The sequence below is a fragment of the Pristiophorus japonicus genome, chromosome 21 (assembly GCF_044704955.1).
Source record: "Pristiophorus japonicus isolate sPriJap1 chromosome 21, sPriJap1.hap1, whole genome shotgun sequence".
NCBI lineage: Eukaryota > Metazoa > Chordata > Chondrichthyes > Pristiophoridae > Pristiophorus > Pristiophorus japonicus.
In genome coordinates, this window is record NC_091997.1 from 53,748,582 (window position 1) to 53,774,243 (window position 25,662).

General features: G+C 49.4%; 1 protein-coding gene across 1 annotated transcript in view; it reads right to left on the reverse strand.

The window, feature by feature from the left end:
* The window catches only part of LOC139233530 (solute carrier family 15 member 1-like), a 182,924-nt gene that overhangs the window by 19,815 nt on the left and 137,447 nt on the right, over positions 1-25,662 (reverse strand). Inside the window, exons 12-20 of the mRNA XM_070863930.1 lie at positions 25,000-25,092; positions 22,128-22,295; positions 20,974-21,062; positions 19,960-20,041; positions 19,055-19,171; positions 14,768-14,938; positions 13,478-13,524; positions 11,162-11,296; positions 6,792-6,909 (exon numbers count right to left, since the gene is read on the reverse strand). Of these exons, the coding sequence (XP_070720031.1) occupies positions 6,792-6,909; positions 11,162-11,296; positions 13,478-13,524; positions 14,768-14,938; positions 19,055-19,171; positions 19,960-20,041; positions 20,974-21,062; positions 22,128-22,295; positions 25,000-25,092 (1,020 nt within the window). The remainder of the gene's footprint in view (positions 1-6,791; positions 6,910-11,161; positions 11,297-13,477; positions 13,525-14,767; positions 14,939-19,054; positions 19,172-19,959; positions 20,042-20,973; positions 21,063-22,127; positions 22,296-24,999; positions 25,093-25,662) is intronic.

Sequence of the window (25,662 nt, forward strand, 5' to 3'; positions counted from 1 at the left end):
GCATGTATCCTGACCACACTCATGTTCCAGGCAACCAATTATTGATGACTGCCCAACGTAGCTGGAGACTCATGTCCACGGAGCTGAGCTCTCTGTAACTGCCCGCTCTGCTCAAATGCTCTGCTGGCCTCCTGCTACTACCTTTTATGGTTAACAATGAGAGGGAGAAAGATTGAGCAGCAAGATGGCCGCTTTACATGGATGCCAAGGGCAGATTGTAATATGATGAGCAAGCGATGGCTGAGTCAAATCAACCCTTGCATCACTTTTATTTCCCCGTTTAAACTTAAAATTGCATCAAGCAATTCGAATTAATTGCTGCCAAAGCCAGTTGTTTGCAACATCTACGATCTGTATATATTGAGATGCATTAGACAGACTGCTGCTATCCTTTCTTCCCTGGTTTTGCATATATACCGGATCCGATTTAATCTATTGCTTGTTCTGTCGTCTGGGAAGTCTTTAGGATTTAACTTTCTGGCTGAGAGGATGCATTTGGTTTTTGTCTTTTGTAAGTTGGAAGGACACACAATTCAAGTACTCCACGGGGAGCTGAAGATAAATGTTCGAGGCTGACAGAACAGTTGCTGGCTTTTCACACAGAACGGAAATATAATCAAAGAGAGCAAGTGGCTAATGCAATACTGTTATACAAGCAAGAATGGCAGGGCCGGGGGGGGGGCCGGGGCGGGGGGGGCCTCAGTCCTTGAATGCACCTTGATATGGTCCTGAGACATATTCCCAGGATGTTTAATATGTTCGCCAATGAACCTGGCTGGAAGGTGCGTGTGTGTGGATGTTGAACAAGGACAGCACAATTTCCGTAACATTCAACAAGGTCTCTCAGATATGCTAGCTTGCCTATCCCAATCCCATGACATCAGCCTGAAGCTCATTTCTCGTTTTTAGCACAGTTAAAATGGAGGTGCCCCATTCCCACTCCCCTGCCTGGGGCCTTCTGTTGAGCGACGAGCGCCCTATGACCTACAGAGGACCCCAGTGCCAGTGTAACTGCCCATTGAGCAGAGCGCTCACTGAGGACACTCCACGCAGTACCACCTGGCCGAACAGCAGAAAAGGCCCCGGAAAGGCAAGTGCCGAAATTATTCTCGTGGTGCCAAGTGGATCAGGAGATGGTCCGTGAGAATAATACGGGCCGCCGCAGCCTGGGCCCGATATTACCCTGGCCTGAAGCCAGGCAGCTACATCAGGGTGGTGGTTTGTTGCCCGCTGTATGTTACTGGGGTCCGGCATTCGAAATGGCCCAGCCTCCCGCCGACACTAACAGGCAGCCTATACCAGTCAGCCGCCCAATCAAAGAAAGAAAGACTTGCATTTATATAGCGCCTTTCATGACCCCTGGACGTCTGAAAGCACTTTACAGCCAATGAAATACTTTTGAAGTGTAGTCACTGTTGTAATGTGAAAAATGCAGCAGCCAAGTTGCGCACAGCAAGCTCCCACAAACAGCAATGTGATAATGACCCAGATAATCTGTTTTTGTTTATGTTGATTGAGGCATAAATATTGGCCAGGACACGTCCCTGCTCTTCTTCAAAATAGTGCCGTGGGATCTTTTACGTCCACCCGAGAGAGCAGACGGAGCCTCAGTTTAACATCTCATCCGACAGTGCGGCACTCCCTCAGTACTGCACTGGGAGTGTCAGCCTGGATTTTTGTGCTTAAGTCTCTGGAGTGGTACTTGAACCCACAACCTTCTGAGTTAGAGGCGAGAGTGCTGCCCACTGAGCCACAGCTGACACTGTCATAGTCAAAATCTGTCCCTCAGGGTTTATCAAGTAGATGCTGAGCGATCTGAGATTTCTCTGAAGGGACTTGGAACTCACTACGGCATACAGGTGAACAGCAGAGATGCCTTTAAGGGGAAGCTACATAAGTGCACGAGGGAGCAAGGAATAGAGGGATATGTTAATAGGGTGAGATGAAGTGAGGTGGGAGGAGACTGGAGTGGAGCATTAAAATCCGACATCGATCTGTTGGGCCGAATGGCCTGTTTCTGTGCTGTACATTCCATGTAGGACAGCTCTACCGGTAAAGAAGATAAATGCACAGTCACATGTTTCTCAAATGCAAACCTAGCAAACAGCAGAAAGGGCCCCGGAAAGGTAAGTACTAAAGTTATTCTCGTGGGGCCAAGTGGTGATCAGGAGTTGGCAGAATAATACGGGTCACCGCAGTCTGGACCTGACATAGCACCAGTCCGAAGCCAGCCAACTATATCAGGGTGCCTGTGGGACTGACTGTTCAGAAGCACTCACCTCTGAGCAGCAAGGAGATGGCAGGGATCAGAGATACATCCTTCCACTTGGCCCATGCAATGAACTTGCACAAGTTGGTTTATATGTCATAATTATGCAACCATTATGTGTGCGTGAAGTATCTCTATCTTTCAACTTTCTGATCTCACCGTAGCATACCTCTCCGAGGAGATCTGATGGGACAACCTCCCAGGATTCTACCACCGCTTGAAGTTGCCAATGGGAGGTGCGTGAAAATTGCCCAATAGCGACTCTCACTCCAGTTTTGCCTTCCTTTCAACAGCTGTTTCCGTGAAGCCCCTTCCACCATTCAGAACTTCTCCAATTACAACCTGTATTTAGATCGCGCCTTTAACGTAATAAAACGTCCCAAGGTGCTTCACAAGAGCGCTTTAAAACAAAATTTGACACCGAGCCACATAAGGAGATATAGGGCAAACAAAGAGGTAGGTTTTATGGAGTGTCTTAAAGGGGGAAAGATGTAAAGAGTCAGAGAGGTGTAAGGGAGAGAATTCCAGAGCTTTGGTCCTAGGCAGCTGAAGGCATGGCGCCAATAGTCAAGCGATTAAAATAGGGGATGCTCAAGAGGCCAGAATTAGAGGAGAACGTAAGAACATAAGAAATAGGAGCAGGAGTAGGCAATTTGGCCCCTCGAGCCTGCGCCACCATTCAATAAGATCATGGCTGATCTGATCTTGGCCTCAACTCCACTTCCCCACCCACCCTCCATAACCCCTGACTCCCTTATCGTTCAAAAATCTGTCTATCTCCACCTTAAATATATTCAATGACCCAGCCTCCACAGCTTTCTGGGGCAGAGAATTCCAAAGATTCACGACACTCTGAGAGAAGAAATTCCTCCTCATTTCTGTTTTAAATGGGCGACCCTTTATTCTGAAACTATGCCCCCTTGTTCTAGATTTTCCCACGTGGGGAAACATCCTCTCTGCATCTACCCTGTCAAGCCCCCTCAGAATCATGTACGTTTCAGTAAGATCACCTTTCATTCTTCTAAACTCCAATGCGTATAGGCCCAACCTGCTCAACCTTTCTTTATAAGACAACCGCATCATCTCAGGAATCGACCTCATGAACCTTCTCCGAACTGCCTTCAATGCAAGTATATAGCGCAGATACTGTGGGGCTGAAGGAGATTACAGAGATAGGGAGGGTCAAGGACATGGAAGGATTTGAAAATAAGGATGAGAATTTTAAAATTGAGGGATTACTTAACCGGGAGCCAGTGTAAGTCATCAAGCACAGGGGTGATGGGTGAGCGGCACTTGGTGCGAGTTAGGACACGGGTAGCAGATTGACCTAAGGTTTACGGAGGGTAGAACGTGGGAGGCCGGCCAAGAGTCTACAGTAAAACAGCTGCGTTTCGGAGCTTAGAGGGTAAGGGAAGAAATTAATCCCACCTCTCTACGGTGTCATGTACTGTATCACCCAACAGGAAAAGCAACTTACTAAGTAATTTTTGACTTCAGTCAATACACTGATTATATCCGCCATGTACCAGGTAGAATGAGGGAGATATCTATAGAACCCATGAAGTGCCAAGACCTCTCCCAGTTCGTCAGTGATGAACAAAGCCTCAATATTACTTTATGTAGCTGATTGACACCAGACAACTCTCATTTCAAGTGATGCTATACATTACCAATATTCCCAATGCATTGCCACGTACCTTTGGTCTCAAGGAATACATGAAGTAAATATTCAACTGTAGCCCAATTGTGACACTATGGCCTAGGTTTTCCTGGTCCCTCCCTGAAATGGTCAGGAAAGGGAGGGGAGGGGCTTTTGCCTGAACCCCTGACCTCAGCCCAGTTTCTTGGCCAGGGGTCATTGCATATTCCTGGTGGGCTCACGGCAGGAATGCCACCAGCTGCCCTGAAGGAGAATGAAGGCAGCACTGCAGTGAGACCTTCACTGGGGGGGGCCTCTGGTGGGCCCTCTGCCTCTAGTTGCCACGTGTGGGGCCGTTCCCGCTGCTAGACTGGGCACACCACCGTGGGCTACTTGCTGGTCCCGGAGAGCAGCAGGAACAGTGATGGACAGGAGGGAAATCGGTCGGGTTGTAAGATTCGGCGAAAACATCAGCGTGAACTTTTGAACTTATAAATTTTGAACTTTGCTGGGACACAATGACTGTACAGAAGAAGAGCTATCTCAGGCAAATCCAAACATGTTTTAACTTGACATCAGCTGGGAGGAACTTGGTTAAGTGGGCGCCTTTTGTCATGGAATGGGAACCCTTCAGTGAGACATTAAGTAAGGTGGCCGGTGTTTCAGGCCATCGAAAGACAAAGGAAAGCTATTTTGACTACAGACGCATCGGAGCCAACCATCGAGGGACAGCCCCAGTAACAAAGAGACAGACTGGAGATGTGACTTGCTTTTCAGTTGGACAGCCTCAGGCGGGAAGGACAGTTGGATTTTAAGCAGTCGTGCAGGTATAAGAGAACGGAAGCCATCTCTCTCTCCCCTCTTCTACGCCTGCTTGCAACGCACAAGGACCGAGCACTCCATCTGGAACGGAGAGGAGAAACTAGCATCGATGAGCCAAGAGAGCCTTGCTACTTCGACTGGGAGGCTGATCCTGAGACTGGACTTGAATACCACAGATTGGTTCGGACCCAAAAGATACGTCTCATCGGGAGAAGCAGCGAGTAAGCCAGAGGGGTAATTGGTGAGCATTTATCCCAGCCCATGGATCTTTAAGACCACTGCATAGAGTGAAAGGATGTTGTGTGACCCAACCAAGCTTTAGAGGTTTTAGTGGAGAGGTTTTTGCAAGGATCATAAGCGTACGTACATTTCTGTTGGACAGATTTAGTGGTGCAATTTTGAATCCGAGCAGGGTGTTTTAGACGTGGGTACTTCGCGTTAGGGGCCTGTTTAGATGGGCCAGACTGTGTATTGTACTGCATTTGTTTGTTTTACACACCAGGGTGTGTGTGGTTTTACTGGGTGCAGGTGTGTGTTTTAACTTTAATAAAAGCATTGCCGGTACTCGGACCAAGGTACCCGTCCCTGACTCATTCATCTGTTCAGTACAGTAATCGCTCCCAGCGTTAGAACTATTGTAAAGTGGCGGTGTTTCGAAAACACCTAAGGGAAACCACTTACAGGGTACACACCTCCTCGCTGGCACTTGCATGCGGCAGGCAAGGAAGAAGTAGCCAGCGGAGGACCCCGCTGGAGTGGGAGATCAGAAATTTAGGCCCCAGCGATGATATAGCTGTAGGCCCCAGCACCCAATATCACCAGCAGGGATCACCAGACAACGATCGGAAGCTTGAACCCCGGATAACTTTTGCCTCTCCCTAGTCCAGGGGTGCTGAGGCCTCTGATAGCGGCTCCACCACAGAGACACCAAGATTGCAAGGGATAAAACAAAAGACAAGGTGAATGAGGAAGGCATGATTATATGGTACCAAGCCTGGATTTGCAAGCCAAATTTCCCAGAGGAATGATAGACTGAGGGAGTAAGGAGATTTGTGGTGTTGGAGTAGGCGTTAGAGTAGGAGACTGGGACCGCCTGTGAAAGCAGGTGGTCCGAGCTGTAGCGGCTGCAGTGAGGTAAGGAATGACGACCTCAGGTAAGTGTGATCGTTTGTTATTTATTTATTTTGCGATTCATGTTGTGGTGGCGTGAGTTATTTATTGGGAATGTTTTTGGTGTTTTTTTATCCAAGTTTGCTCCGAGGCCGGCTCTTTAGCTCGGGATTTTCATTTGCTCAGTCGGCCTAGTGCCCTGAGAGAGGTGTGGAACGCCTCCCTTAGCGCCCCGCCCCACACTCAAGGCCCAGCTGACCAATGTTACAGACTGAGGCGCAAACTGTTCCCGGGCGCGAACTTTACCGCCCCGCCACCATTACCGCCCCGAAATCATCAAAGCCCAAAAATCCAGCCCAAGAAGATATTTACAGCTTTGAAGGAACAACAAAGAAGAGTTTATAATAAAACGACAGGATGTCACAGCACAGAAGGAGACCATTTGGCCCGTCATGCTGTGCTGGCTCTCTGACAGAGCTATCCATTCAGACCCATCCCCATTAGCATTTAATTTTTCTCTTTTTCAAATATTTATCCACTTCCCCTTTAAAAGCTACTATTGTTTAAAGGCACAATAACCAGCAGACTACAAATAATACAGGAACGTTAGGAGAGATCATACAAGAAACGAGAAAGGTGGCCACAGATACTCACCTATCAAATACCGGCCTTACCCTGTACCTTGCCCAGGAGTGTGACTGATGTTAGAACAGCCTCCCTAGATATGGCAGCAGTATTCAAGTCTTGGGTGAGCTGGGGGTTTATAAAGATTTGTGTTTCTAAAGAGTGTTTCAAATGAAGGCGGAAACCGAGCTTTTTGGAAGCAGCTTTAGGAATGGAGGAGAAGTGGGACCATTCAAGGTCACCATGGATAGACCAAGAATGTCAATTCATGAGCTAGCCCAGTATAATGGGTGGGGTTGTGCACACTCACCCCTCTGCCGTACTTACGTGATCTGTGTGGTTAGCTTGATAGAGGACAATTGTATAAGCGCCACCATCCTTCAGGTCAAACTCTCCCTCAACACTGATAAAACCAGGCCCCACTCCCGACAGCTGTACAGAGCACCTGAGGCAAAAGGAACACACAATTACATCAGAGGCCTGAGCAATGGTGGCCAAGGGCTCTTGCTGAACACAATGGCACCCATTCAGAGAGAAAGAGGTTGCTCATTTATGTGGTGTGTTCATGTTTGAGTATGTAAGTGATGTGTTTTTTGTGCTCATAAGTCAATAGTTCCTGTACGCGGAGGCGGAGGCATTAATGGGGTGCAAGCGATTTCTTGCCCGGGGGGGGGGGGGGCGCTACAGGCTCCCGCGGTATTGGCAGAGGCACAAAACTGGCAGCGCCCAGTGTCGCTGCACCGGCGGAAATGAAGTCACCGCCGTGCGCAGAAGACCGTTTACACCCCACTGTGGAAATTGGGCATGAGGCCGCGGCGGGCGTTGTCAGCGCCAGCCTCGTGGGTCGCGAACCCGGTCGCACGCCGCTTGCGGGGCGGAAAGTAACGGGGAGGTGCGCGTCGCCATTCTTTCCCGGCCTTTCATTGCCCATTTCGCGGGGCCCGTACCGTGATGGTGCAGCCCAGAACTCCGCTTCTGTGCTAGGCTGCGGCAACAGCACCCCGCGTCCCCGGTGACCGAGTGGAGGACCCCTCGCTCCACTGCAGCGTGCCCTCCCCTTCTGTTAAAGAGCTACGCGGCGATGTCACAAAATCCACGTGCTTACCGCCCCGGCCCCGCCCCCTGAGAGGAAGTGCAGCGCCCAACATTGCGCTCCACTTCCTTTGGGGGGCGCTAACCCCAATTTCACGGCCAGGGGCGGGACTTCTGTACCGGGCACAGGAAGTACCTCCTCACCTTGGTTCCCACCCCCAAACGGGGCGATACCGAATTTCACCCCCATTTGTGTGTGTGTATGTTAGTGTGTAGGTGTTTATTTATATGTGTGTATGCTTGTCTGTCTTTGTACATCTGTGTTGTTGTTGTGTTGTTGTGCATCATCCCCACCGACACCTGGGAGTCCCTGGCCAATGACTGCCCTAAGTGGAGGAAGTGCATCCGGGAGGGCGCTGAGCACCTCGAGTCTCATTGCCGAGAGCATGCAGAAACCAAGCGCAGGCAGCGGAAAGAGCCTGCGGCAAATCCGTCCCACCCACCCTTCCCCTCAACAACTGTCTGTCCCACCTCTCATATTTGACTGTTCAACCACCTAAGGAGTCATTTTAAGAGTGGAAGCAAGTCCTCCTCGATTCCGAGGGACTGCTTATGATGATGATGTTGTGTCTTACATAAAGATACAGAAAGAAGCAACACGGAAACAGGCCGTTTGGCCAACCAGTCCGTGTTGCTGTTTATCGTCCACACGAGCGGTAATCCTAGTCCCATGTGTCCACCCTGTTCCCATAGTCTCCTTTCCTTTAAACACCTCTCTAACCCATCCCTAAATGTTGTCACGGGCCTCAATATTAACGGCCACAGCGGGCCGGAGAGGGTCGGGGAATGGGTGGGAGGTAAACATTTTAAAATGGGGAACGCGACCCCAACCTGCGGTTGTGGCGGGGGATTCCGTGTTGTGTGAGGGAGCCGCATGCGACACGCACAACATTTCATTACCATGTTTAAATTGGGTTCCCGCAGCGCAACTGGGAGCCTGATTGAAATGTGATAGCTGTCGTGCGGGTTTCCAAGGCCTCGGGAAACCCGGCAGCGAAAGGGAGGCGGGAACTGCCTGTTCAGGTAAGTTTACAGCACTCCTTGTGGGCCAGGAGGGGCAGAAGTGTACCCCCTTCAGTCCCTCCAGCAAGCCTTCAGTTTCCCCTCTGTCCATCGCGGCAAGAGTGAGTTTAGATGGGTTGGCAATCAGTAACTAGTGGGGTGCCGCAGTGCTGGGACCCCAACTATTTACAATCTATAGTAACGACTTGGAAGAAAGGATCGAGTGTAATGAAGCCAAGTTTGCTGACGATACAAAGATGGGAGGAAGGGCAATGTGTGAGGAGGACTCAAAAAATCTGCAAAAGGACATAGATAGGCTAAGTGAGTGGGCAAAAATTTGGCAGATGGAGTATCATGTTGGAAAGTATGAGGTCATGCACTTTGGCAGAAAAAATCAAAGAGCAAGTTATTATTTAAATGGAAAAAGCTTACAAAGTGCCTCAGTACAGTGGAACCTGGGGGTACTTGTGCATGAAATGCAAAAGGATAGTATGCAGGTACAGCAAGTGACCAGGAAGACCAATGGAATCTTGGCCTTTATTGCGAAGGGGACAGAGTATAAAAGCAAGGAAGTCTTGCTCCAGTTAAACACGGTGTTGGTGAGGCCACACCTGGAATACTGTGTGCAGTGTTGGTTTCCAAATTTATGAAAGGATATACTTGCTTTGGAGGCAGTTCAGAGAAGGTTCACTAGGTTGATTCCGGAGATGAGGGGGTTGACTTATGAGGAAAGGTTGAGTAGGTTGGGCCTCTACTTATTGGAGTTCAGAAGATTGAGAGGTGATCTTATTGAAACGTATAAGATTATGAGGGGGCTTGACAAGATGGATGCAGAGAGAATGTTTCCACTTAAGGAGGAAGATTAGAACTAGGGGGCATAATCTTAGAATAAGAGACCGCCCATTTAAAACTGAGATGAGGAGAAATTTCTTCTCTCAGAGGGTTGTAAATCTGTGGAATTCACTGCCTCAGAGAGATGTGCAAGCTGGGTCATTGAATAAATTTAAGACAGAGATAGACAGTTTTTTAACCGATAAGGGATTAAGGGGTTATGGGGAGCAAGCAGGGAAGAGGACCTGAGTCCATGATCGGATCAGCCATGATTGTATAAAATGGCAGAGCAGGCTCGAGGGCCGTATGGCCTACTCCTGCTCCTATTTCTTATGTTCTGATGCAGAACAGGTCCCAATGTGAACGGGCACGTCTGGGGATAGCTCACATTGAGACCTTGGTCTAAGTGCCAGGATAAGATTCCAGCAGAGAATTCATGCAGTTTGGGAGACCAGTGAGCACAATACATTTCAGATTATCCCCAGTAACATACAGAGACTTCAACGGGGCAACATTCAAAGCAACAAGGAGTAAACTAATTAATTGGGAAGTATTAATGAAAGATGCAAATGGTGGACTTGGATTGAGTTGGAGTAAAAGAGTAAGGAAGTATTACTACAATTGTACAGGGCCTTGGCGAGGCCACACCTGGAGTATGTGCACAGTTTTGGTCTCCACACTTAAGGAAAGATTCACCAGATTGATTCCTGGGATGAGGAGAAATTGAGTAGAATGGACCTATCTGCAGTTTAGAAGAATGAGAAGTGATTTCATTGAAACATATAAGATTCTGAGAGGGCTCGACAGGGCAGATAATAAAGGGTCGCCCATTTAAAACGGAAATGAGGAGGAATTTCTTCTCTCAGTGGGTTGTGAATCTTTGGAATTCTCTGCCCCAGAGAGCTATGGAGGCTGGGTCACTGAATATATTTAAGGTGGAGATAGACAGATTTTTGAATGATAAGGGAGTCAAGGGTTATGGGGAGCGGGCAGGGAAGTGGAGCTGAGTCCATGATCAGATCAGCCATGATCTTATTAAATGGCAGGTTCGAAGGGCCATATGGCCGACTCCTGCTCCTATTTCTTATGTTCTTATGTAGATGCTGAGAGGTTGTTTCCCCTGGCTGGAGAGTGTAGAACGAGGGGGCATAGTCTCAGGATAAGGGGTCGGCCATTTACGACTGAGATGAGGTGAAATTTCTTCACAGAGGGTTGTGAATCTTTGTAATTCTCTACTGCAGAGGGCTGCGAATACTCAGTCGTTGAGTATATTCAAGGCTGAGATCCATAGATTTTTTGATATTGGGAGATTCAAGGGATATGGAGATCAGGCGGCAAAGTGGAGCTGAAGTCGAAGATCAGCCATGATCTTATTGAATAGCGGAGCAGGCTCGAGGGGCCATATGGCCTACTCCTGTTCCTATTTCTTATGTTTCTTAAACCTCGCTTGAGGAAAGATAGAACAATTTCAAAACTATACAGTGGATGCGGGAAAATAAATGTAAATAATCGTCTCCAAAATGTCTGAATAGGGCAATTAAAATGGGTATGAGAGTAAAACACGAGCTACGCAAAATGTACAGGATAAAGAACAGAGAACTCTGGGATGATTGTAGGAAACAGAGAAAGCAGGTTACAGGAACTGTCTGATTTAAACAGGAGGCTGAAACTTCCTTCCAGTGTTAGTCACGCCCCGAACAGTTAGAGAGGGAGTTAGAACTGAAAACCAGGTAGAACTAACTCCCCAGGTGCGTTCATGGCGTCTATCTCACCTGCCAAGTTTTACAGGTGTGTAGGGCGATGGGACTGATGGCCTGACATGCAGATCTTTCACAATATCTGGTTCACATGTCAGTCTCAGAGTTCTGTTGCTGCCGTTAGCTGCCGCTTCCAACACGGGAAAGATCCTGCAGAAGACACATTCCATTAACCGTGACCGTTCGAGCCTAATCATCATACACCGTGACACCTCATAAACAGGGCAATCTTTCGGGTGTAATCACAGGTTATTAGTGAGCTGCTGCCCACCCCATTGGACACCCTGAAGGTTCAGGGGCCTAAACCCATTGGCCAACTACATCCGTCCTTGGGCCTTATCGTCATGATCCCGGCGAGCAGCCAACACCAACCAGCCGCCCCCTCAGGGCCTAAAAATGTTCGGCTCACAGGCAAGTCCCAGGAGGGGGGGGAGAAACGATTGTGGGGGTGGAGGGGGGAGAGGCGATCGTGGGGAGGAAGTGGAGAGGCGATCATGGGGAGGGGAGGGGGGGGGGAGAGGCGATCATATGGGGGGGCGGGAGGGCGGAGAGGCGATCGTGGGGGGGGCAAGAGGGGGGAGAAACTATTGTGGGGGGGAGGGGGGAAAGGCGATCGTGGGGAGGGGGCGGGAGGGGGGGAGGCGATTGTGGGGGAGAGGCAATTGTGGGGAGGGGGGGGAGAGGCGATCGTGGGGGGGGGGGGGGAAGGAGGGGAGAAACGATTGTGGGGGGGAGGGGGGAGAGGCGATCGTGGGGAGGAGGGAGAGAGGCGATCATGGGGAGGGGAGGGGGGGGAGAGGCGATCATGTGGGGGGGCGGGAGGGCGGAGAGGCGATCGTGGGGGGGGGGGGTGAAGGAGGGGAGAAACGATTGTGGGGGGGAGGGGGGAGAGGCGATCGTGGGGAGGAGGGAGAGAGGCGATCATGGCGGGGGGGGGGGCGGGAGAGGCGGTTGTTTTGTGGAACCAGGAGGACTTCACAAAAAACAAAGTTTAGGCAAGTTGTGGAGGCTGTTATTTTTTGAGCGGCCTTCAGTGGCCCTCTAAGGTCAGCTGGTTAGGCTGCTCAAGACTGGGAGATATTAGATGAAGCGGGAACGGTAGCACAGTGGTTATGTTACTGGACTAGTAATCCAGAGACATGAGTTCAAATCCCACCATGGCAGCTGGGGGAATTTAAATTCAATTAAATCAATCTGGAATAAAAAGCTAATATCAGTAAAGGTGACCATGAAACTTCTGGATTGTTGGAAAAACCGAACTGGTTCACTGATGTCCTTTAGGGAAGGAAATCTGCCATCCTTACCCGGTCCGGCTGATATGTGACTCCAGACCCACAGCAATGTGGTTGACTCTTAACTGCCCTCTGAAATGGCCCAGCGAGACACTCAGTTGTACCAAACCGCTACAACAAAGTCACTGTGGGAGCACCTTCACCACACGGACTGCAGCAATTCAGGAAGGCGGCTCACCACCACCTTCTCAAGGGCCATTAGGGCTGGGCAATAAATGCCGGCCTTGCCAGCGACGCTAACATCCCGTGAACGAATAAATGTATTGTATCGCGGGCTCCAACTACCCTAAAGAACTTTAGAAGTCTGGGTCTGAAATGGGTGCTGAAGCCTCAATACAATATTGCTCATTTCAGGCTGTGGCACGAATGCTTATGTAGTTTGGGCATGGGACTCTGCCCTGTTAAATGGACTAGTGCTGCGCCCATATTACACCCATAAAATGGGCAAAACAATATTAAATTTTGGCCCATAAAGCTCCACCCTAGAGTGCCTATGGGCCAATGGGCTCATCACCAGGGACCATGACTGATGCTGTGGGCCCAGGAATCTTTTTGTTGCTTCACTCTAGATGCTGAATCTTGTTTCGGCAATAAAAACAAGAAAAGCACCAAGTTGGATGTACAGCTGTAGAGGGGGCATTATTCTAACAGCCCATCCTTTCAACACAATGCACTCCGAGAAATAGCTGTGAATACTCAACATTTTTGGATTTATTCAGTTGTAGTTGGACACAGATCCGAGAACTCTCTCGGTCTCTGGATGCAGTGGTTGGAGGTTAAATAAGGGAATCAGGTTGCAATTCAAAATATGACAGCTCCAATGCATCCAGCCACCCGTGCATTGATGCAGCGATTTCAGCTGCTCACCGTATTGCTCCAACAGATAGAACTACTCTGTGTAATGCCCAAGTGAAAGTAGAAGATTTGGCCAATGCCCCAATGTACGAAGATACCCTCTGCAATGCTCCAATACTTGCAGATGTCTCATGCAGTGCACATGCTCAGAGATTAACACATCCGAGTTTAGAAAATGACATACCGGACAAGAGCTGAATTATCCAAAATCTTCAAATTGTTGTCAGGAATCTGCAGGAATAAAAATAATCAGTGAAATTGAAAATCCAACTACATGGGTGCATTGTGAAATTTTGCCCATTACAATGTGAGATTGTAAGTATTGGGAATGGAACAATTTCTATTTCAGTCATACATTACTGGGTCAGGTACAGCATGGGTTAAATACAGAGTAAAGCTCCCTCTACACTGTCCCATCAAACACTCCCAGGGCAGGTACAGCACGGGTTAGATACAGAGTAAATAAAGCTCCCCCTACACTGTCCCAAATACTCCCAGGGCAGGTACAGCACGGGGTTAGATACAGAGTAAAGTTCCCCCTACACTGTCCCATCAAACACTCCCGGGGCAGGTACAGCACGGGTTAGATACAGAGTAAAGCTCCCACAACACTGTCCCATCAAATACTCCTAGACAGGTACAGCACGGGTTAGATGCAGAGTAAAGCTCTCTCTACACTGTCCCATCAAACACTTCCAGAGCAGGTACAGCACGGGGTTAGATACAGAGTAAAGTTCCCCCTACACTGTCCCATCAAACACTCCCGGAGCAGGTACAGCACGGGGTTAGATACTGAGTAAAGCTCCCTCAACACTGTCCCATCAAACACTTCCAGGACTGGTACAGCATGGGTTAGATACAGAGTAAAGCTCCCTCTACACTGTCCCATCAAACACTCCCAGGGCAGGTACAGCACGGGTTAGATACAGAGTAAAGCTCCCTCTACATTGTCCCATCAAACAGTCCCAGGACAGGTACAGCATGGATTAGATACAGAGTAAAGCTCCTTCTACACTGTCCCATCAAACACTCCCAGGGCAGGTACTGCACAGGTTAGATACAGAGTAAAGCTCCCTCTACACTGTCCCATCAAATATTCCCAGGACAGGTACAGCATGGATTAGATACAGAGTAAAGCTCCCTCTACACAAATTGTAAGATAGGCTGAGGAATACTTTTTAAAAACTGATACAAATGAAATTTAAATATGTTTTGTAGACAAAAGGAGCTGCCAATCAAACATGTGTACAGATAAAATCCACATAATGCTGTATTTGAATTGAATGCCTGGCCCACTGAAACTCCACCAGACCAATCTATACCCTGGGGCTTTGGGCATCAAGGCACGTTTGCCTCCGTTCTTGCTTTTAACCCTAAATGTACAATGACAATAAAAGAATCCAATACTCTGATACATCATTTATAAAAATGCTTTGTTTTTGCCACACTATCTTTACCGGTTCCCCCTGCTCACCTGTTTGAGGATAAGCATGCTGGTTTTGGAATCTCGCACCATGTAGAGTGTACTGCCGCTCTTCGAGTCCGTTGTGACGTTTATGTTTAATGGCAGCGGAGCCGCTGAACAGTTGATTGGAGCGACTTGTAATGCGAAGGGTTTGATGGGCACAAGATAGCTGGCGGAAAACTGAAGAGAACAAGTCACTTAAGGCAATGTGAGCTTGTGTGCTCGGTAAGTTAGATGATGACAGCACTGGTAAGTCCCCTGGTGCGGCTCTCCCGATTTTAACTCCAGGTGGATTCTCCGCTCAGGCCTGGGTTAAAATTAAAATCGGGTCTCAATGATGTCATCGGGCCGCAACATGCTGTAAAGAAGGACCCTGTTGGCTCCAGGCGGGTGTCCTTGCTGCCTGCTCAGGAGAGCAGGTTAAAATTGCAGATGTTGCGATTATGACGGCTTTCAGACATGTAAGAGCCAGAATGATTTTAACTGCCCGCTCACCAGGTCTCGGCTGAGTGATAGAGTTAAAATCGTCCCCTAATGCAGAGCAAAGGGGGCCAGGGTTGTTCCCTTTGTTCTCAGGATGTGTGTGATTCTAGAACGGTCATATTTATTGTCCATCAGACAAAGTGCTCTGAGAAAGTGGTCTTTTAGAGTAAGGCCAGACGGGTCGGGGTTCCCTTCCCTGAATGGCATCAGTGACCCAGTTGTTTTTTTAACAGCAATCCAGCAACTTTCATGGTCATTTCTTGGTGTGGGACCACAAATGTCATGACCTGCCAGGGTCGCCAGTCTCAGTATTGTAACCACTAGCTTGGTGTTCTCAATCTGCAAAGAATTGGTTCGCCTCACCCCGGTGGACGGAGTAGGGATGGGCGGATCGGCCTCAACACCCCAGAGTTAAGGGAGGGGATTTCTGCCGCTGACGACTGTCAGAGACTCCTGCTGGAAATTCCAGGTCTGGACATCAGGTAAGCAGAAATCGGGACCCGTATACAGGACCCATCGTGGAGGCTGCGCCTTCTGACACTCAGTGTCCAAGGACATCCGTGCAAAATGGCCACGGTGTGGCTTGTATGGATGATAAAATTGAGGTAATAGGAAGCACAAAACAGTGGCTCAGTGTCCGATGGTGAGCCCAAATCTGTCTGGTTTTGGAGCAAACTGCCAAAACAATTCCAAAGGGCGGAGCAGATACAATTTTTATAAATAGAAGTTAATTTTTCTATTTAGTTATGTGAGCAGACATTGGCCATTGAAGCTCTCAGTGGATCAGGGCCAAGGCAGAATACCATCCTCCCCCCTCCCACCTCCCCCCTCCCAACCTCTCCCATCCCACCGCCCATCCTGCCTCTATCAGTCTTGGCCTTGGCTAAAGATGATGGCCATAGGTCATAGGTCACAGAGTGAATACAGTGTTTTGAAATCTGGCAGAAAGCATTTTGCTTTCATCCTCTACCCTTTGTTTGCATAATTTCCTTCTTAAATGCCTCAGGTTCCAATCGCCTCTAGACGGAAACGCCTGGGGCTCCTTTCTTTGGGAAAGAGAAGTCTGAGGGGTGACCAGCTAGAGGTCTTTAGGATTATGAATGGTGTTCGATAGGGTAGACATAGGGAAGATGTTTCCATTTGTGGTGCAGACTAGAAGCAGGGGCCATAAATATAAGTTAGTCACCAATAAATCTAATGCGGAATTCAGGAGAAACTTCTTTCCCCAGAGAGTGGTGAGAATGTGGAACTTGCTCCCACAGGGAGGGGTTGAGGCAAATAGCATCGATGCATTTAAGGGGAAGCTGGATAAGTACCTGAGGGAGGAAGAAATAGAAGGATATCTTAATAGGGTGAGATGAAGTATTGTGGGAGGAAGTTCATGTGGAGCATAAACACACAACCTGTTGGGCCGAATGGCCTGTTTCTGTACAATAAAACTCGATGTAATTCAGTAATTTAGCAATAGACACCGCACAGCTGTCACAGCGACCACTAGAGGGCGGTGCTGAGGGTGACGTTTGGCCCCCAGTTCAAAGGTCCCGAGATTGTTCATAGTTTTGGACACAATGCACGTTGGAATTCCCATTCTGGTTGAAGCATTATGTTGTACAGCAGTGTGTGTTGTGGGTAATGAGCTTTAGTTCTCAAATTATTTGTTCTCCAGCGGATTGAGCAATGGACATGAAGAGGGTGAGGCCGTGGGTGCGGACAGTGGACAGTTTGGGGTGGGGGGGGTGCCGGGGGGAGCAGGACATGTGCCCGTCCCTCTGTAGCTGCCCCAGCCCCAACCCATTGCCCGGGGTCAGGGTTCACTGTACACACGGAGCGCTCTCGGTGAGATCCCCGGCAGTGCCGCAGCGGAGAATCCCCACGGTGCAGCACCACGAAGGGCGTTGAAGAAGCTGAAGTTTCCCGAAGGTCGGAGCTGAAGACTGACCGCAGGCCTCAGCCAAGATCGACGCCTTCAGCTGGCAAGCCCCTGGGACCGACTGCAGGGAAAGGAGGCCGTTACAGGGCCCTCTCCCCCAATGGGGACGATTCAGGGCCTTTACCCCCATTTCCCAAGGCCTCCTGCCCCAAGAAGCAGCCGTAGGTGGGGTGGAAAGAAGGAGGACCGACCAGGGAACCAGGGCTGACCCCACCCCACCGTCTGCATTGTCCGACGGTATCCACCGCTATCTCGCCCGATTTCAGGCAGGACGTCAGAGGAGAATCCCACCCTTAATGAAGGGAATAGCACCTTTGCCTCTGAGTCAGAAGGTTCAAGTCTCACTCCAGGGACCTGAACACAAAATTCTAGGCTGACACTCCCAGTGCAGTGCTGAGGGAGCGCCGCACTGTCGGAGGTGCCGTCTTTCGGATGAGACGTTAAACCGAGGCCCCGTCTATTCTCTCAGGTGGACGTAAAAGACCCTATGGCACTATTTGGAAGAAGAGCAGGGGAGTTACCCCTGGTGTCCTGGGGCCAATATGTATTCCTCAACCAACATCACTAAAACAGATTATCTGGTCATTATCACATTGCTGTTTGTGGGAGCTTGCTGTGCACTAATTAGCTGCTGCGTTTCCCACATTACATCAGTGACTACACTCCAAAAAGTACTTCATTGACTGTAAAGCGCTTTGGGACATCCTGAGGGTGTGAAAGGTGCTATAGAAATGCAAGCCTTTCTAACTTTCTTTATCCATAGTGCTACTTCTATTTTTGAGAATTAGCATAAATATTTAAACTGTCATTGTGTGGCCTAAACTGTGAAGGAAGGAGCTGTAGATTGCACAAGACTAAAAATAAAACCACTTTGTTTTAAAACACACAACCATTTCTAGCGAATCAAACTGAGGCAGGTGAGTTTGAGTGACATGAGATAACTCAGCCAGTCACTGCGATGCAGCCAGTCCATTCCTGTTGGGTCCTAAAGATCTCCATCATCATCATAGGCAGTCCTTCGAAATTGAGGAAGACTTGTTTCCACTCTAAAAGTGAGTTCTCAGGTGACTGAACAGTCCAATATGGAAATTACAGTCTCTGTCACAGGTGGGGCAGACAGTGGTTGAAGGAAAGGGAGGGTGGGACAGATTTGCCGCATGCTCTTTCCGCTGCCTGCGCTTGGTTTCTGCATGCTCTCGGCGACGAGACTCGAGGTGCTCAGCGCCCTCCCGGATGTTCTTCCTCCACTTAGGGCGGTCTTGGGCCAGGGACTCCCAGGTGTCGGTGGGGATGTTGCACTTTATCAAGGAGGCTTTGAGGGTGTCCTTGAAATGTTTCCTCTGCCCACCTGGGGCTTGCTTGCCATGTAGGAGTAGAGCGCTTGCTTTGGGAGTCTTGTATCAGGCATGCGAACAATGTGGCCTGCCCAATGGAGCTGGTCAAGTATGGTCAGTGGATGCTGGGGATGTTGGCCTGGTCGAGGACACTGATGTTGGTGCGCCTGTTCTCTCGGGGGATTTGCAGGATTTTGCGGATCTTGTGTAAGTGACACACAGGAACAGTCCATTAAGTGCGAGCAGTGGAGCATAGATCCCTACAGCACAGAAGGAGGCCATTTGGCCCATTGTGCTATTTGAAAGTGCTATTCAATTAGTCCCACCACCAACACTCTATCCCCAGAGCCTGCACATTTTAGCTTTTCAAGTATTTACCCAACTTCCTTTGAAAGTTACGATTGAATCTGCTTCCATTGCCCTTTCAGGCAACGTGTTCCTGGTCATAACAACGCGCTGTGTAAAAATATTCCCCTCATCTCCCCTCTGGTTCTTTGGCCGATGATCTTAAGTAATTGAAGAAGAAGCTGTAAGAGAATCCATTCTTACCGTTTGTGGGTCCATCGCAACCTGATTCTTTAAGAAGTCGATGTTAAATTGGCAAGGAGCTCCGTTAAATATTTTCAATTCAGTCATACCGTCCGGCTGAGGCATAACCTGCCAATTCTATTAAAAAAGGTCCTTGTCAAACACCAGAATATCCAGCAGAATTTAGAGTTCTTATACTGTCCGCTGAGAGGTAACGGTTCTGCCCAACTTTAATCAACACCCCCTCCTCACTGAGACCACCCCCACACTACTGCTTGGAACGGTCCGCACTCAACTCTTCTGCATGGCACTATAGCTGATCCATGATGGAGGGAGAGTACGTAGGCTTCTGTCACAAAGGAACGGACACGCCCCCACCCCCCCACCCATCCCCCACTTCCCCCACGGGATAAGCACGTAAATACGCATCTCCCAAAAATGTGGGATTGGCAAATCCATTACCATGCTGTCTTCCAACACGTGCATTGTCCTCATCAAAGAGAGGGATGTTGATATCTGGGATTGGGGTATTTCACATTTCAGGCACCCAGGGTTAGCATCACCCACTCCCAGGGCAGGTACAGCGTGGGTTAGATACAGAGTAAACCTCCCTCTACACTGTCTCATCAAACACTCCCAGAGCAGGTACAGCATGGGGTTAGATTCAGAGTAAAGCTCCCTTTACACTGTCCCATCAAACACTCCCAGGGCAGATACAGCACAGGGTAGATACATCTCTCACACTTGGATTTAAGGTCCACTGTAAATGTAGTTTTACTGAATGAGAAACTCAATCTGCAGACACCACCCTCCTCATTCACCAACAGAATCTGGCGTAGTAAAAAGACTCTCCAAACTGCACAAATACTGAAGTGAAAGCTAGAAACACAAATTGCAGCTTCCGACTGAATCAAGCCTTGTCTCACCTGAATCTGCAGCTGGACAATCCCAGTGATACAGAACGCAATAACAGCTAGCACCAACCCGACGGACATCCGCGTGACCGGCCTGTGGGGTCAAGCACACAGCGAGAATTAAACACCAAAACCAGAACGAGAGAATAAAATATAAGAACAGGGGAGAGTTACAGGCTGCAATCTAATCGAGGGACTCGGGGGGGGTTTATATATGGAATAACAGATACCTGGGAGTGAGTTACAGGCTGCAATCTAATCGAGGAGGTTGTTTTTTTTCTAGAATAACATACATCTAGCGGTGAGTTGGAGCGATCTGGGGTGTTTATATATAACATAACCGATACCCAGGAGTGCGATCTAGGCCAGGATCTAATCGAGGGGTTCGAGTGGTTTACAGATAACCTCTGTTACAATCAGGACCCCTGTTACTGTGGGATTTCACAATTGTGTCCATTATTAAAGAGGAACTAACACCATTAGTACCCGGTTTATAAAATTATAGACTTATACAGCACAGAAGGAGGCCACATGGCCCATCATGCCTGTGCTGGCTCTTTGAGAGAGCGATCTATTTACTGCCATTCTCCTGCTCTTGCCCCATCACACTGAAAACATTTTCTCCAAGTATCTGTCCAATTCCCTTCTGAAAGTTACTATTGAATCTGCTCCCACCGCCCTTTCAGGCAGCGCGTTCCCGATCACAGCAACTCGCTGCGTAAACACATTGTCCTCACCTCATTAATGTGGGAGTCTCACCATCAGGACCCCTGTTAAAGGGAGATTCTGACCATCGGGACCCCAATGAGAGGGGTGTTCTCATCATTGCCCTGTGACAACAAATGGCCCCAATGTAAAGGTTCAACTGACAACAACTGAGATTCCAAAAGAATCCAGGAGCCCTTGCATCAATGGAGACTGAGACAGGGAGCATGAGCCCGAGGCTGGTCTGTCATTCCCTGCGATGTTTCGAGGGCCTGGGTGAGGTGAGGGGGAGAGGATGAGGAATAGACCGAAGGCACTTACTGAATCAGCAGGTTTCTCTTCTCAAACTGAGGATAGATGACCCCTTCAAACAACGGCAGCAGCAGCAGCACAAAAAGAACATTCAGACTCTGCAACAGATTAGAATCACTTTAATAAAGGAAGAGGCACGTGTTAGAATAATATCACTTCGGACTGTGGGGGTGACCAGATCCTCTCATAATGATGGTGTTCTTGCTGCTGTGACCCTGGGGTCCATACCCCTCTCCCTGTGACTCCGGGGTCCATACTCCTCTCCCTGTGACCCTGGTGTCCATACTCCTCTCCCTGTGACCCTGGGGTTCATTCCCCTCTCCGTGACCCTGAGGTCCATACCCCTCTCCCTGTGACTCCGGGGTCCATACCTCTCTCCCTGTGACCCTGGGGTCCATACTCCTCTCCCTGTGACCCTGGGGTTCATTCCCCTCTCCGTGACCCTGGGGTCCATACCCCTCTCCCTGTGACCCCAGGGTCCATACCCCTCTCCCTGTGACCCCAGGGTCCATACCTCTCTCCCTGTGACCCTGTGACCTCGGGGTTCATACCCCTCTCCCTGTGACCCTGGGGTTCATACCTCTCTCCCTGTGACCCTGGGGTTCATTCCCCTCATGACCCTGGGGTCCATACCCCTCTCCCTGTGACCCCGGGTTCTGGACCCCTCTCGCTGTAACCCTGTGACCTCGGGGTTCATACCCCTCTCCCTGTGACCCTGGGGTCCAAATCCCTCTCTCTGTGACCCTGGGGTTCATACCCCTCTCCGTGACCCTGGGGTCCATACCCCTCTCCCTGTGACCCCGGGTTCTGTACCCATCTCCCTGTAACTGTGGGGTCCATACCCCTCTCTGTGACCCTGGGGTCCATTCCCCTCTCCCTGTGACACTAGGACTCATGTGCCAGCACTTTGCTAAAGCAATGTTAAACTCATCCCACTGTCCAGCTCTCTCCCCACGACCCCATCCCTTCCCCAGTAAATACTGGGGTGTGAGCCACTGTATAATCTAGCCCACCCAGAGCATGAACAGGGTGTGTGAGAAGGCCCAACATTCTGTCACCATCCTGAGCTGCTATTAAACACTGCCCCTGGTCCTGGAACCAGTGAAGCCAGCACTGTGTCACACTGGACAATCTGTGGGGGCGGGGGGCGCAGAAGGCTGTACCTGCAGCTGGTCGGGCTTCAATCTGATGGATCCCACGTTCCTGTCCATCTCCTGGGCCTGAAGTGTCCACCGTGAGCCCTGCTGCTCGTAGAGTGCCCAGTACATGGGCAGCAGCGGGTATAACGCCAACACGCTGTACAAGCGCTTTGCATCATTGATGGTCTCTCGCTGAAACACAGAGCACGATGGGTAACAAATACAACACTTACAGGTCAATTCTCCGCCCGTCTCCACCCTGCCTCAGCTCATCCGCTGCTGAAGCCCTCACCCATGCCTTTGTTACCTCTCGACCTGACTACTTCAACGCACTCCTGGCTGGCTTTCCACATTCTACCCTATTTTAACTTGAGGTCATCCAAAACTCAGCAACCCGTGTTCTAACTCGCACCAAGTCCCATTCACCCATCACCCCTGTGCTCGCCGACCTATATTGGCTCCCGGTTAAATGATGCCTTGGTTTCAAAATTCTCATCCTTATTTTCAAATCCCTCCATGGCCTCGCTGCTCCCGATCTCTGTAATCTCCTCCAGCCCCACAACCCCCGAGATGTCTGCGCTCCTCCAATTCTACCCTCTTGAGCATCCCTGAGTATAATCGCTCAACCATTGGTGGCCGTGCCTTCAGCTGCCTAGGCCCCAAGCTCTGGAACTCCCTCCCGAAACCTCTCCGTCTCTCTACCTCACTTTCCTCCTTCAAGACGTTCCTTAAAACCTACCTCTTTGACCAAGCTTCTGGTTATCTGCGCTAATTTCTACTTATGTGGCTCGGTGTCAAATTTCCGTCGCAATGCACCTTGGGACGTTTCACTACGTTAAAGGTGCTATATAAATACAAGTTGTTGTTGTTGTTGTACGAGTTGTCCTGTGTCGGGTAATCCGAGTGGGGCCAAGGGTTTCCAACCCTTTGGGATTGCTGTGGGGTCTCCAGGAATTAAATTCCGTGGACACTGCTGCCAGCAAAACCCAGGAGAAAAATCACACCGGCGTTAAAAGAATTGTGTTTGTAAAAAAAATTCTTTGAACACTTTGTTTATTAATTATAAAAATGTCCGAGATGGGAAAAAGGCTGTTTGGTTGACAGTGAAAAATCATCCAATCGGGTAATAAAGAGTCTTTCTGCTTTACGATTGGTGCAAGAAGTCAGAGCACAACGTGTCGGGCGACCAATGGTGGCAGTATGGGGTGGGGCGGTCATATGATGACACCACCAGGATTATGGTCTGAGTGGGGTGGAAGGTATAGCTGGGCGGGGAGGCTTCATTTAAGGGTAAGGTGTCATCGCTCCTCAACCAAGTTTCCGTCAGGGCCGTGATGTCGAAGCAATCATCCATGATAAGCTCATGGATGATAAGGGCCTTGTTTGCAAGTGAATGAATAGTCTAGAGGATGTGGAGAGGGTCAATGATGGCTGCCCTACAGCCAGCATCCTCTCGATCAGCGCTGGGAGAGGGATGAGCTGGATGGGGAGGAGATTGGCAAGGTTAGGCAGAAGGTCGGGGAGAGAGTAGGATGGGACAGTTGGCATTGCTGCTCGTAAGGAGGCAGCGACAAATGCCTCGATGGGCCCTTCAGAGGATGCCAAGAGAGGCACCGAGGGAAGTTGTGGCCTTGTCTAGGAGGGAGTCAAGACTGGGATGGTGGCAGGAGAGCAGTAAGGTCGAAGAGTAATGAAGGATTGGGATAGGGGTTTGGGAGGGAAGAGTACCCGAGAGAGGAGAGATGAAAGGAGGCATGACAAAAGGAGAGAACGGTCAGGCAGGAATAGAGAGAAAGGGAAAAGAGGGGGGGGGAAATGGAAACGTATTGAATGGTACAGGTCCAGAGAACATAAGAACATAAGAATTAGGAACAGGAGTAGGCCATCTAGCCCCTCGAGCCTGCTCCGCCATTCAACAAGATCATGGCTGATCTGGCCGTGGACTCAGCTCCACTTACCTGCTCGCTCCCCATAACCCTTAATGGTTAAAAATCTATCTCTCTGTGATTTGAATACATTCAATGAGCTAGCCTCAACTGCTTCCTTGGGCAGAGAATTCCACAGATTGACAACCCTCTGGGAGAAGAAATTCCTTCTCAACTCGGTTTTAAATTGGCTCCCCCGTATTTTGAGGCTGTGCCCCCTAGTTCTAGTCTCCCCGACCAGTGGAAACAACCTCTCTGCCTCTAACTTGTCAATGCCTTTCATTATTTTAAATGTTTCTACAAGATCACCCCTCATCCTTCTGAACTCCAACGAGTAAAGACCCAGTCTACTCAATCTATCATCATAAGGTAACCCCCTCATCTCTGGAATCAGCCTAGTGAATCGTCTCTGTACCCCCTCCAAAGCTAGTATATCCTTCCTTAAGTAAGATGACCAAAACTGCACGCAGTACTCCAGGTGCGGCCTTACCAAAGTTGCAGCAGGACCTCCCTGCTTTTGTACTCCATCCCTCTCGCAATGAAGACCAACATTCCATTCGCCTTCCTGATTACCTGCTACACCTGCAAACTAACTTTTTGGGATTCATGCACAAGGACCCCCAGGTCCCTCTGCACCGCAGCATGTTGTAATTTCTCCCCATTCAAATAATATTCCCTTTTACTGTTTTTTTTTCCCAAGGTGGATGACCTCACATTTTCCGACATTGTATTCCATCTGCCGGAAAATGTGAGGTCATCCACCTTGGAAAAAAAAAACAGAGCGGCAGCCAGTGTGTGCAGTGAATGGACACAAGGGAAAAGCTCAGGTTACATAGGCTGGGTTAATGGGATACCTCCTGCAGAAATCATCCAGTCTGACGATTTGGACTTCGGAATCTTAAAGCCTATCATTCAATCCAGTCCAGTGCGTGGTACAGGCATGGCAGTGGACATTACAGAGAGTTGCCTACCTCGTACTTCTGGTCAGCCCAGTCAAGCCAATGCTCCTTAGTTCCTCCCTTCAGCTTACTCCTGTACCACTTGAACTTGTTTTTGATGGCACTCTGCACAACATAGAGGACAGGATTAATCCATTCAGTAATGTGAGGCACAGTACCAGCGGTAACTCCACCCCATCTCACGATGGGTAACAGCACGGGCATCTGACATCTCATCCATTTAGTGCTACAATCGCTATGGTTCACAGCATATTTATCAAAACCTCGTCAATAGTGCTGGGAATGGGACATGATCTGATACAGTACGGGGTTAGATACAGAGTAAAGCTCCCTCTACACTGTCCCATCAAACACTCCCAGGGCAGGTACAGCACGGGTTAGATACAGAGTAAAGCTCCCTCTACACTGTCCCATCAAACACTCCCAGGGCAGGTACAGCACGGGTTAGATACAGAGTAAAGCTCCCTCTACACTGTCCCATCAAACACTCCCAGGGCAGATACAGCACGGGTTAGATACAGAGTAAAGCTCCCTCTACACTGTCCCATCAAACACTCCCAGGGCAGGTACAACACGGATTAGAGACAGAGTAAAGCTCCCTCTACACTGTCCCATCAAACACTCCCAGGACAGGTACAGCACGGGTTGGATACACAGTAAAGCTCCCTTCCCATC